Source organism: Salminus brasiliensis, chromosome 9 (assembly GCF_030463535.1).
Source record: "Salminus brasiliensis chromosome 9, fSalBra1.hap2, whole genome shotgun sequence".
Classification (NCBI taxonomy): Eukaryota; Metazoa; Chordata; class Actinopteri; order Characiformes; family Bryconidae; genus Salminus; species Salminus brasiliensis.
The window spans coordinates 10,194,623-10,207,280 of NC_132886.1; the positions used below are offsets into that span (position 1 = coordinate 10,194,623).

The 12,658-nt window shown below is 41.2% G+C and overlaps 1 protein-coding gene across 1 annotated transcript in view; it reads left to right on the plus strand.

Annotated features, from left to right (window-relative positions):
- rin1b (Ras and Rab interactor 1b) overlaps positions 1-12,658 on the plus strand; it is a 36,438-nt gene that overhangs the window by 21,216 nt on the left and 2,564 nt on the right. The window contains exons 7-10 of the mRNA XM_072687365.1: positions 2,110-2,608; positions 10,273-10,578; positions 11,392-11,523; positions 11,723-11,889. Of these exons, the coding sequence (XP_072543466.1) occupies positions 2,110-2,608; positions 10,273-10,578; positions 11,392-11,523; positions 11,723-11,889 (1,104 nt within the window). The remainder of the gene's footprint in view (positions 1-2,109; positions 2,609-10,272; positions 10,579-11,391; positions 11,524-11,722; positions 11,890-12,658) is intronic.

Genomic DNA, 12,658 nt, shown 5'->3' on the forward strand with positions numbered 1-12,658 from the left:
CGTGGATGTTACACCAACTCAGCATCACACATCTGAAAACAGTTGCATGAGGTAGTCCGATGGTAACTTCCACTGTTGTCCTTAATGGTGCGTTTATTTTCTACTGATGAGACCGGTTCTGGAAGCATATACTCTACATGTCCAAATGTTTGTAGACACTCCTTTTAATGAACATGCTCAGCACATCCAGCCTGTCTAGTCCCTTTAGAGAAGTACTGCCAAACGAAAAGGATTCTTGGCAACAAACATGATAAACAGAACCCGTTGGCACCCGTTGGCACCATGTCTAATGCATGTCTAATGCCAAAGGGGTATAAAGCCCCCCAGCATTGGGCTTTGGAGCAGTGGAACTGACTTGGACTCATTGAACCTGGAATGATGGATGGTCCTTCATCCAATACTTTTGGATGAGTTGGGGAGTTGCAGATAAGGTGGAGTGGTGATCATCCAACATCCTGACCTCACTAATGCTCTTGTCACTGAATGCAATCAAATCCTAACAGCAATCCTCCTCCGAAATCTAGTATAAAGCCTTCTTCCCTGGACAGTAGTGACAGTTTTGTAAGAAACAATGCATGAACAGGTGTCCCCATACTTTTGTCCACGTCATGTGTGATGATTTTTGCACCATCCCCAAATGCTGCCATGGCTCATTTTTCCTGGTGCTTTTTCCTCTTCTATTTAATGGGTGATGATGGCCTGCCTCAGTGTCCTGTAACCACCTAGAAACATGGTTCAGTCTGACCCAGACTAAGACCACCTGTTTTGCTGAGTCCTTTGGTCCGGACCGTGGTCTGAGGCACAGTAGAGACAGCATCCCTGGACAGTAGAGACAGTTATTCAACCTAAAATTGGAGTAATTTTATAATACCATTGATTTAAGAAGAAGGAGCAGGTGTCCCAATACTTTTGTCATTATAGTTTGTAAGCACTACTGCCAGGTGGCAGCAGCATCCTCCAAGTGAGGCTCAGGATTAATCTTACATGAGTTTAGTTGCATACAGTGGCGTATCTACTTGGCGTGAAATTGCATGAGGATCAGTGGCACAGGGAGGTCTTAAATAGGTCCCTAAGGTGTTCTGACCTAATTGTATGCCAGTAGCTCACAGAAAACACTGTTTGACTCGTTGAACATGGACGTATGTACATTTGTTCTTTCACTCTTAGAAGAGTTTTGGTACAAGTGTATTATGTCCTTTTAGTCCCATCCATTGCAAATGGTATCCCCCAGGGCTATACCCTTTCCAGAAAATAGTGTAACCCATTTTTTAAGTATATTAAGTATATTTAAGTATATTAAGACCTAGATCTATCTATCTATCTATATATGGGAAAAAAAGCATCTTGCCATGCTATCCTGGTGTGTCTAGTAGGGTCTGCATCCTCTAATAACACTACTTAAGTTGCAAAGGAAGTCCAAAGACTAGCAGGCTAACTAGCCGCAGGCAGCTGCTGGTTCCTACACATTTGTGCTTCCCTATTGCTTGTTTAGCAGGTAGTGCTCCATGAGCCCAGTAGGAAGCGTGATGATGGAGAAGCTGTGCACTTTCAAGAAAAGGCTTATTTAGCCAAGCTCTTAAACATTCACCTCTGTCACCTTTCCAGCAGTCCTGGCACTCCATATAGCCCACAGCTCATACAGTGTGCACAGTGCAGTTCTCTGCTAGGGTTTCCAGTAAATAAATAAGTACATTATCTAGAACATTCACCATGAATGTTTTTCACCGTTCTCCATCTTCTGAAGCTTATGGGCTTAATATAATGCTGCCTAAAGGCTCTGATAAATATAAGATGTGAACTTTGACTTAAGCCACACCCACTTCAGGTTCACATTTGAATACTTAAATGGATATTTGGAGCCCTTAAACAGATACAGGTACAGATACTGAGTAAGGCCTAAGTTAGAGGGTTACAGGCATCCATGTACCTTTCCTGGCCAACAAACACTAACATACAGTATAAAAGCACAAGCCCCCCCCCGACACACACAAACGCGCACACACATAAATATGGTCACTGCCATAAAAAAACCTTATATATCTATATATAAGCTTTGAAATAAAGATGTACGTAACGATGCATATTTTTTGGACCCCCCTGTTATTTCAGGCCACATCGGCACCTCAGCAAGAAGAGGTGCAGGAGATGATCCAGGACGAAGGCGTCTGCTTGGCGCTGGAGCGACGCCGTGCTCCTTCTTTGGCTGAGCTGGACAGCAGCAGCTCCTTCAGCAGTTTAGAAGAGGAAGACTCTCAGCTGGATGCCAGTTTGCAGTGGCCTCCCGCCGCCCGGGGCACCCGTTTCCCGGCGGCCAACCCGGCCTCCACCCTACGCCGCATGAGTGCTGCCTTTGTGTGTGTGTTTGCTCCCGAGCGGAGGGTTGCCCGGCTGGTGGATGAGCTGTCCAGGGACAGGAGATCTGTTTTCGGGTCCTTGGTCCAGGAGTTCTTGGAGAAGCAGAAGGAGGAGATAAAGGCCCCAAGCTGGAGCTCCGCTATGCAGCTGCTACAGGGTGTAAGGAGGTTCCTGTCACAGGCTAAGAGCCTACTGCTGGAGGCTGGAGAACTGGAACCGCCCATTGAGACACTGGTGCCTGAGAATGAGAAAGGTATGGGAGTGTTTTTTTTTCAATGTTGTTTTGACTCCTAGGTTTCGAATGAACTCTGGTACGCTGGTACGAGTGGATCAGACACGGCAGTGCTGCTGGAGTGTTTAAACACCTCAGTGTCACTGCTGGACTGAGAACAGTTCACCAACCAGAAATATCCAGCCTACAGCGTCCTGTGGACACTGATGAAGGACTAGAGGATGACCAACACTAACTGGGCAGCAACAGAACATAGCTTCTGTCTCTGACTGTTCATCTACAAGGTGGACCAACAAGGAAGGAGTGTCTAATAGAGTGGACAGTGAGTGGACACAGTGTTTAAACACTCCAGCAGCACTGCTGTGTCTGATCCACATGGAGTCCTTTCCAGAGTCTGCAGAGAAACAGATGGATACAGTCTGTAATTATATAACTACAAAGTGCTCCTGTATGGTTAGTGGAGCTGATATAATGGGCTGAGTCATTTTCAAACCAGGGTTGGTCATAATATTCTTACATGAATTTACAGAATTGCACTATTAATTGGATAGTTACATGCACACGTACATTTACACTTCCAGCTGTTTCATTGTCAAATATGCAAAACAAATATGTATGTGACAAATATGTAAAATATTCACATGATTATAAAAAAAAATACTGAAAATCCACAATTTCCCAGATTCTTTCAGAGAGCTACAAATATGTAATATCTAATATGAAATATGTAATATGAAATTGCAGTGTTTTATGTTATCATTGGCAATACCTTTGACTTCTGTGGGTTTAAAGCTTCTTTTTGGGTTGGCAGAACATTAAGGCTATTTCTAATCTTAAGACCTTTGTGACACAGAATCTTAAAATAATGAATGCACTCTGATTTAATCTGCAGTGAAGCAGCCTAGAATTACATTCACAGGGTGGCTGTGAGCGCTACAGCGGAGTGAACTGTGCATGTCATCGCAGCTGGCTCATGTGCTCTGGCAGGATAATAATTTCATTCATTTTGACAGACATTGTTCAGCCTGTCTTAATCTGGGAGGCTCAAAGACATGATCAGTAATTCAGAATCTACTGAGATTATCAGTTATATCACCGTTCCAAATCATATTCACAACCTGAGAGATGGAGACACTGTTTTTTTCTGTATCGTCTTGTGTACATCTTAGAGGGTTGAACACCATCCCATCCCCACAGTACCCTTTCCGCCCCCTCCCCATCCCTGCATGCCTCAGCAGTGAACATATGCCCCTACTGTCTTCATACAAAGACAGTAAAATATAGATTGCTTTTATAATCACTCACCTGACGCAGCAATATCTAATTTACTAAGTACTGCTGTCATTTTTCATCTGACTTAAGAGGAGCAGATTACAACTTTTCTTAATGAATTTTTAATTACTAAAATTATTGAAAGTCACCTGGATCAATAGGCAATTTCCATCAGTTTACAAATCTTAATTTATGATAATATTAAAATACTATAATTAATTAAATGTATGAATTAATAACAAATATTTCACTGTTACTTTGCAGCATTATTCAGTAAAAATATCTCTAAACACCAAATTAATTCACTCACCACTGAGCAAACCTGTATTTTGTACATACTGGGAGAGGTTTGCTTAATGAATTGACTTCCAAACCTGCCATTGTTTTGAAATGGCTGTATTATACATTTATGGAAACAGCTCTCCTCTGATTGGCTGGATTGCAGTAGCCACATAACATAACATAGCATAGATTAGCTTTTTTAAGTTTAGCTTAGTATTTAGCACAGTAACAAGAGTATTGGCCAGATAGTGTTGCTGTCCTCTCAGTGTCCACTGCAGTTAGCTGTCTGAAGACATTGTTGAAGGGTCTGGTAGGATTTTACCCTACCAGCAGATGACTGCTTACGTCAGTGGCTTCCCCTGATTTTGAGGGGATACACGCAGTAGCACTTCCTCTGTTCGGCCCTTCTCTAAGAAGTGCTTCATGGCTAGCAATTGCTTTTAGTCTTTTTAGCCCCACTTCCATATTCTCCTGCAGTAGACGTTGCATTAGATATCAAAGATAGATAAAGACACCTTTAAATGGTGAAACACAAAAGCTGAGCTAATTTTGAGGTTATGCTGAATTTCTAAACAGTTTAGCTCACAGTACCCACATATTACAGCATTGCTGTCCTCTCATTGTGCCCTCTCAGCGCGATGTGCTGTTAACAAGCTGAAGAGATTGGAACCGGTTATCTTTTAGCCTTGCCCCCATTTCCCCCACCCTTTGCTGGGTTTAAAATTGTAACTGTTCTGTTAGACAATGGTAGGTTCAACATATGGAAATAATTGACCTACAGCACATTTAATTACCATTCCCACATCCCTGCTGTTACTGTGGGATGAAAATCTTTTGTCCCCGTACATATGGTGTTACTGCTGTTCCCAGCTCTCTTGGATATGTGTATACTGTGAATGTAAAATGGCTTAATTGTGTGAAATAAACACCTATTGTTTCATTCAGATATTTATTGGCATATGCACAGAGTAACAGACTGCACTGTACAATTAATTATCTACTGTACACTAGTGGCAAATAAATAATAAAATGGAAGGGTGGAATTACTGGAGCATAGGCAGACGTAAAGAATAACTATAAAAGGGTAGACATTACAAACTGTAAATGTGAAGATATATGGATAATAAGAATACAACACCACCACCACCTGAAATGCCCACACTAATTGGCAAGTCTATCAGGTACTACTACTATACCTCAACTTTGTAGGTCACTAGCCTCCCTCTACCTTGTCCATCAGTGGAAAAAGGCTGCCACAGGACCACAGCTGACCAGTACAGAACAGGCACGCTGGTGGAACAGGGCTTTTACACACGTCAGTGTCACTTGAGAACACCTATCCAATAGATAGCCAAAATGGTCTCTGTGGTCAGAACATGATTATTGATAAAGGGCTAGTGGATGACTAGTGGTGGCTTTCTAACTGGACCAACTAGGTAGGAGGTACATAGTGTTTAAAAACTTTCATAGTGCATAGTGTTTAAAAAATGTAAAAACTCAGATACTCAAACTCAAAAGCAATGGTGCTGTGCCTGATACACCCATGATATCGTTCTATCACTGATGCTCTGAGAGTTGTCCATCACCCAAATAGTATCGGGTCAGTAGTGTTTTTTTTATGTTGGGTAGACAGAGCTGATACGTTGAGCAGCAACAAATGGGCTAACTATAAACCTACAAAGTGCTCCTATATAGTGGCATTTTATAGTGCAATTTTAATACATAAACAAAACACTGGTATTTTTTCCCAGGTCTTACTGCATAATGCTGCTGTCCTCTCGTTGTCAGATCAAGTCAAGTCAGATTTATTTGTATAGCTGTGGCTTTAGGTAATTAGTAATTGATAAAAGACAGAGACAAAAAAAAAAAGAAATAAGACATGTAAGACATGAAGGATCAAAGACCCTTAGTGAGCAGCCAACGGCGACAGTGGCAAGGAAAAACTCCCTCAGAGCTGGAGGAAGAAACTTGGGGAGGAACCAAGACTCACAAGGAGGAGCCATCCTCCTCTGGTCAGAGCTATTTAAACTTTATTGATAAAAATTACCAAACCAGATACAACAGAAAGTTAATAGTGGTGATATTAATAGTGGCAGATAGTTACGAGTCCATTTAGGTTTTAACATGGTCATTAGACAGGTAGCAGTGGCAGGAGGGTGAGCCGCTGGTCTGGTATGGATGGTGGTGGGTGGGGGGCCTGATGGTCGAACTGGTAGGTGGCAGCTGGTCTGACGCAGGTAGAGGGGACCTCAGCGGGCAATCTTCCAGCAGTTTGGGCTGGGTGACCATTTACTCAGAGAAGGTAAAAAGAGAGAGTTAGTTCTGAGAGGAATTTATGGAGGGCAGAGAATGTTGAGAAGTATGATGTGCTTTTAGTAAGCTGAAGATATTGTAGCCGTTTAGCTTCCAGCCTCGCCCTGACTCGCTTCCCCAGGTTTTGGATTTCTCGAATCTTACTGGTAAAAGAATATGCCATGGTGCCTTTTTCTGATGTGTGTTTAGCTCCGGTTTGATTCAGCTGACGTAGATTAGTGTGTTTCAGAGGGAGCAAATGTTAAAAGCTAGCTTTGATAGTGTTAGCTTCGTTACATGCCGAGTTTGAGCTTTCCTTCTGTGGACACTGGCACAGGAAAAGCCGGTGTCATGAGGCCTGCTTCATTTAACCACCTGTATTCTCATACTGAGTCTGGAGATGCTGGAGATGAGCTGCTCTCCAGCATCAACAATACCATATTCTCCTGAAGATGCTGTCACACGTTATCATTTCACACACTGGGGCTTTGAATGACTTCGAATGAGTCAGGACTGTGATGTAACAGTTTTGGGGTTTTGGAACTGTCCTGTTTTTTCAGGCCTGTTTTGCTTAGGCCGGGTTTTCATTTGAAGCAGGAACAACAGCCCCTTCAGTACAAATGATCTACTAATGATACTTAATTCTGACTAATTTGGACACATTGTTTGTTTGTTTGTTTGAGTGTGTGTGAGTGATTGTGCGTCTGTGGCTGTGTGTGTGGATGAGAGAGAAAGAGAGAGCCAGGGAAATGAAAAGATGCATGTGACTAGGCAGAGAATAGCACAAACACATGGCCTCTGAGTCTCGGGAGCTGAGCTGCCTGGTGTTGCGTTAGCAGCGCTGTGTTGGTGGAGGCATTTGCATTTTGTGCTTCTCGTTTATCATAAGCACATATCATAGTCCCACGCACTCTCGTCAGTGGAGGCGCGATGTGTGTGTGTGTGTGAGGTGGGAAAAAGAGGAGAGATAAAGAGCTGCAGAATATAGTTTTCTCTGCACGCTGATTTGTGTGTGTCTGTGTGTGGTAATACGATAAGGTCCATCTGTCATTGGTTGCAGCCTTATGACACCTCTGCTTCATGTTTTCCTAAAAGGAGATTTGTTGGGTTATTTGGGTGTGGACAGTAGCGCTCAGCTTCTGATAAAATGTAGATTAATATTTATTAGCTGAAAAACTGCTATACAGATGGAGAATTATGTAATACACATGCAGCCCAATATTTAATGTGCACTAACAGCTTAAAGGGCCCATACCCTCGATCTTTCTTACATTTTTAGTGGTCCACTTTTTTGTGTTTATAGTTTTTTAACCTCCCTTTATCCCATAAATAGAGTTAAGGTTGTGTGTCGTTAAGACAGGTCTATGTAAATGATCTCTGTTCTGACTGGCTGCTCTGTATTGTGTCTCGTTTAAAAAAACAGCCTGCCCGAAACGCCCCTTATAACTTCATTGTGAATGGGCGGGGCCAAAGTGGTGTTGGTTGATGTGATGTAATGTAATCAGGTCTTCATAACCCTGCAATTAAAATCACAATGACCACAGGATAACCACTCGCAAGAAAAATACATTAAATACTACTACTACTACTACTACTACTACTAATAATAATAATAAATATATATATATATATATATATATATATATATATAATAATGGCATACATGCACTTTTAATGCACAATTACTGTTATATAATTTGCCTAGTTTAATATGTTTGTAAAAACAACCAATTGTATTATATTTTCTTCTTTCGTAAAGGATTTGTTAAGGTTATAATACTTAATTACGTAATTATAATTATAATATTTGAAAAAACATGAAAACTGGAAGGCCCAGTTTTGCATACATAACACTGCAACAATAATGTAACCCTTTTTGGTGCGGCATTAAACAATTATGTACATTAAAGTTATAAAAAAAATTACATTCCAGTACTTTCATTGCCTCTACTTAACATTGAAAGCACAGTTAAAAATAAATATATATATATATATATATATATATATATATATATATATATATATATATATATATATATATATATATAAACTAACTATACCTTCTTTTCCATTTTTCTATAATTACTTACTATTACTTATTACTAGTGCCAGTGTACGTGAAGTAAAGCCTCTGGGTATTTTGTAAAAACATTACACAGCATCCTTAAATTCAGCTAAATAATGCTAAATGTAGGGTATCTAGGGGATGAGCAATATGGGACAATTAGCATATCCCAATATTTAAATATTTACGATGCTATATTTACGATGCTAACTACAGTATTTAAGTTCGGGGAAGACAGGACAACACTCCAGAGGACCAGAGTCACATTAGTGTAAAATTCTATAATTTTACTCAACTGCCTCAGTCCACATGCTTCTTTCACTTTCAGTGATGATTCTTTAGGGGCAAATTACACTTCCTGTCTCTAGGGGGGGCCTAGGAGCATTAAATGCTAAATTCCATAGTGTTGCTTTAAAGATCTTTTTTTATGCATACTATTTATTGGGATGTTTTTGACACAGTGATAAAATGCACTAGTAGTGGTTGTTGTTGTTTACGCCCCAATGAATGCATCCACTATATACTCAAAGAAGCAGATTATATATCACGATAATTCATTCAAATCAAATCTAAATTTATTTGTGTAGAGCTTTTTACAAATGACGTCGTTACAAAGCAGCTTTACAGGAATCAGTAAGAGGACAATAAATCAACAAAATATAAAAACCATAAAAAACATGAATAGTGATAGGTAAAATATAGTCAAATATGATCACATTGACCACCTTTTTGTTAACAAATATTTATTTAGTTTTACATACATATACATATTCAAACAACCAACTAATGAGGACAAAAAAAGCAGGGGGTTGTTTAAAAAAAAATATGGTCATGATATGTGAATAAACATACATACACTGAAACCCTACAGTTCTATTCCTACATTTATTAAAACCTTTCAATAGCAGATGTTATTTCTGCCCAAGCTTCTATTGTTTTGGGATGGGATTTATTTAACCCTTTAATTCAGAAAGGCTTATTACAAACTACGGTGTATTACTCGTACATACAGGGACTTCTGTACAAATGAGTGGGGCTATTCTTTGGTAATAACACTTTCGGCCCGTCAGCAGGCCATAGTCTGTTTTGAGGGGTTCACCTTGTAGTCATGCCTTGAAAAGTCACAGTTCTACTGAGACTGAGGAACCAGAGTCTCTGCATAATAAAAATTGAGGATTAACCAAAACTGAATAATTGACTTTTTTTTAGCTGCAGTGAAATATTATCTACATTTTAATATCATTTAAAAGCTCCGGACACCCTTTATATTGTATGAAAATTGAATGACAAAGGGACCAATAATAATCCTGGAATACAATCTCTGTGCATAATTTACATTGAGAGTTACACTGTTTTCCCTTCTTCTGAACAGGAGAGGTTTTAGTGTGACAGGGATGATTTCACAGGGATGATTTGCTGCTTTTGTATTGGTCCAGTACTAAAGACCTGTATGACATATGTAGTGCACTATATGCTACTAAAACAGGGAACAATTTTGGACTTGGAAATAAACTATTGACATAATATTTGCTTGTTTTCCATCAAATAATCTGACAGCGTTTATCTGCTCAAACCAAAATAACTTTTGGCTGCTGTCATCTGTCCGTTTTATTGGCAAGATTATTTAGGTTTTATGTAACCAAATCAAATTAACACCAAGCAGATTTTAGCAGATTTATTTAAAGCACTCCCACATACACACACAGACACACACACAACCTAACACAGACACAAACTCCAGTATCCCTCTCACGTTTTTGTGTCTCCTATGCAGACCTGGCCCTGGAGAAAGCTCTGTTTGGCTGTGTGCTGAAACCTCTGAAGCTTCAGCTGGGCCAGACCCTGCTGTCCCTTCACACCCAGGATGGCTCTCTCCAGCGGTTTGCCAACAGCCTGCAGGCGTGCCAGCAGGGGACGATAGAGCGTCTGGGTGTGCGCTCTGGAGTCCTGGATGCTCAGGGCATTGAGAGGGCAAAGAAGAAGCTCACCTTAATGCAGCGAAGCCACTCGCCTATAGACAAAGTGCTGCTGCTGCTACAGGTGTGCAAGAGTGTGTACAAGGCCATGGGAACACAACCTGGTGAGTGTGTGTGTGTGTGTGTGTGTGTCTGGCAGCGTTTATGCCATGCTTGTTGTGTTTGTCTGACATGCTTTTCTTAGAGTGGCTTATGTTTGGGTCATAGAGTTAGGAGTGTAGTTTGGGGTGTTTACCCAGACAGGGAATGAAACCCCAGTCTGCCATAGTCTTCCCACTATGCTACACCAGTCAGTACCGTGTGTGTTTGTTTATAGATGGGAGAGGGGGGTCCTATAATTTGAGTTGTGTTTATTTGGATCAGTGATATATTAGTGGCAGTTGGACACTCATTATCAACCACTATCACCATATAGACAAAAGTATTGGGACACCTACCTAGTTATTGTTTTTTCTGAAATCAATATTTGTGATACTGCTTTTGTTAGAGTAACTGCCTACTGTCCAGGAAAGCAGGCTTTCTACTAGATTTTGGAGCATTGCTGTGAGGAATATGATTGCATTCAGCGACAAGAGCGTTAGTGAGGTCAGGATGTTGGATGTTCACCACCCCACCTCATCCCCAACTCCCCAGCTCATCTCTAAAGTATTGGATGGGACAAGACAAGCTCTCTGTCAACAATGCGGTCAACTTTAAGTAGCTGATGCATTAATTTGGAGGGGTGTCTACAAACATTTGGACTTTCGGTGTACAATAAAGAGGAAGTACAATTCAGTTCAGTTGTTAGGATGTAAACAAAGTCAGTCAGTGAAAATATGGCATTCTAGAGAACTGTACAGAGTCAGAACTGCTTGCAATAAATAGTGGTGATACAGATGTTAGGTATACACTAATGTGTTTAATTTCTTGGTCTGCAGGCCAGGACTACAGCTCGGAGGATTTCCTGCCGGTACTGTCTTATGTGGTTGTCCAGTGTAACATCCCACAACTGCTGCTGGAGACAGAGTACATGATGGAGTTGCTGGAGCCATCATGGCTGACAGGGGAAGGTAAGGGCTGGCTAACAGGACTGACTGTAACATAGGAGAGAGAAATACTGCGGGCTTACTAGAATTGATGCTGTTTTGAGAGCAAAAGGAGGCCCTACCCAGCATTGAGGGAAAAGCCTCTCAAAGGATAGGATATCAAAACTGTAACTAGTCTCAAAGTGCTAAATCTAAGCCTGGTTGCGTGTGTGTTGTTGTGTAGGAGGGTACTACTTGACGAGTGTCTACGCCAGCCTGTGCCTAATCCAGAGCCAGCCTGGGACCCCATCCACCAGTGGCTTAACCAACGAAGCCCGAGAGAGTTTGCGAGAGTGGAGCAGAAGGCGAGGCCAAGAGGCCAAGATCCAAAGAGAGAGCCAACAGAACCAGGTTTAACTGCACACACACACACACACACACTTGTCTGCCAGTCCAACCACGCAGGCCAGCCTTCTGGCTTACTTTGTTTCTATTCACAGCCTTTTGTCAGCAGCTGTCAGCATGTTGTATGCAGCACTTTATTCTGATTAACCTTGAACACCTCGCTCTTTTGTTGTTCTGGATACCTGATTTGGCTCCCATTGATGTCTTCTTCCAAACATTCGATGATTGGTATGCTTCGCCGCCCCCATCACCACCTTCTAATCTGCACTCCTGTCAGCTCTTTGTGTTTGTGAAGTTTGATGGTGATCAGCACCTACCCCAGGCCCCATCTGCTGTGCTACTATACACCAGAATGCTATAACTAAAGACTCTATAGTTACGGTATAACAGAGTGTAGGAGAGCGGGAATGTTTACTGCTGTTTTGTTACGACTGTCTATATTGATCACAGTCTTGATCACAGAGTCCTTATTAAGGCACAGACAGTAGCCAGTATTGGTCCATTCAAGTTGCCTCGGTTGGCTCACATACTGTACATATCTCTTCAAATAAGAGATCCTTACTGGAGATATGGACCATAGTAATATATATATGACACTGGCTCAGTCTAGAACAGTGTGATTCTAGAACCAAATAAGGATGTGAGTAAAAGAGAACATTCTGTGGGGGTTCCAGAACAGCATGAAGAAGTAAGAATATTCTTGAATAGAGAACATTGTGAGAACTTTCTAGGATAGTGTTTCTAGGATGAGAACCGCACTCAAGAACAGAGTGAA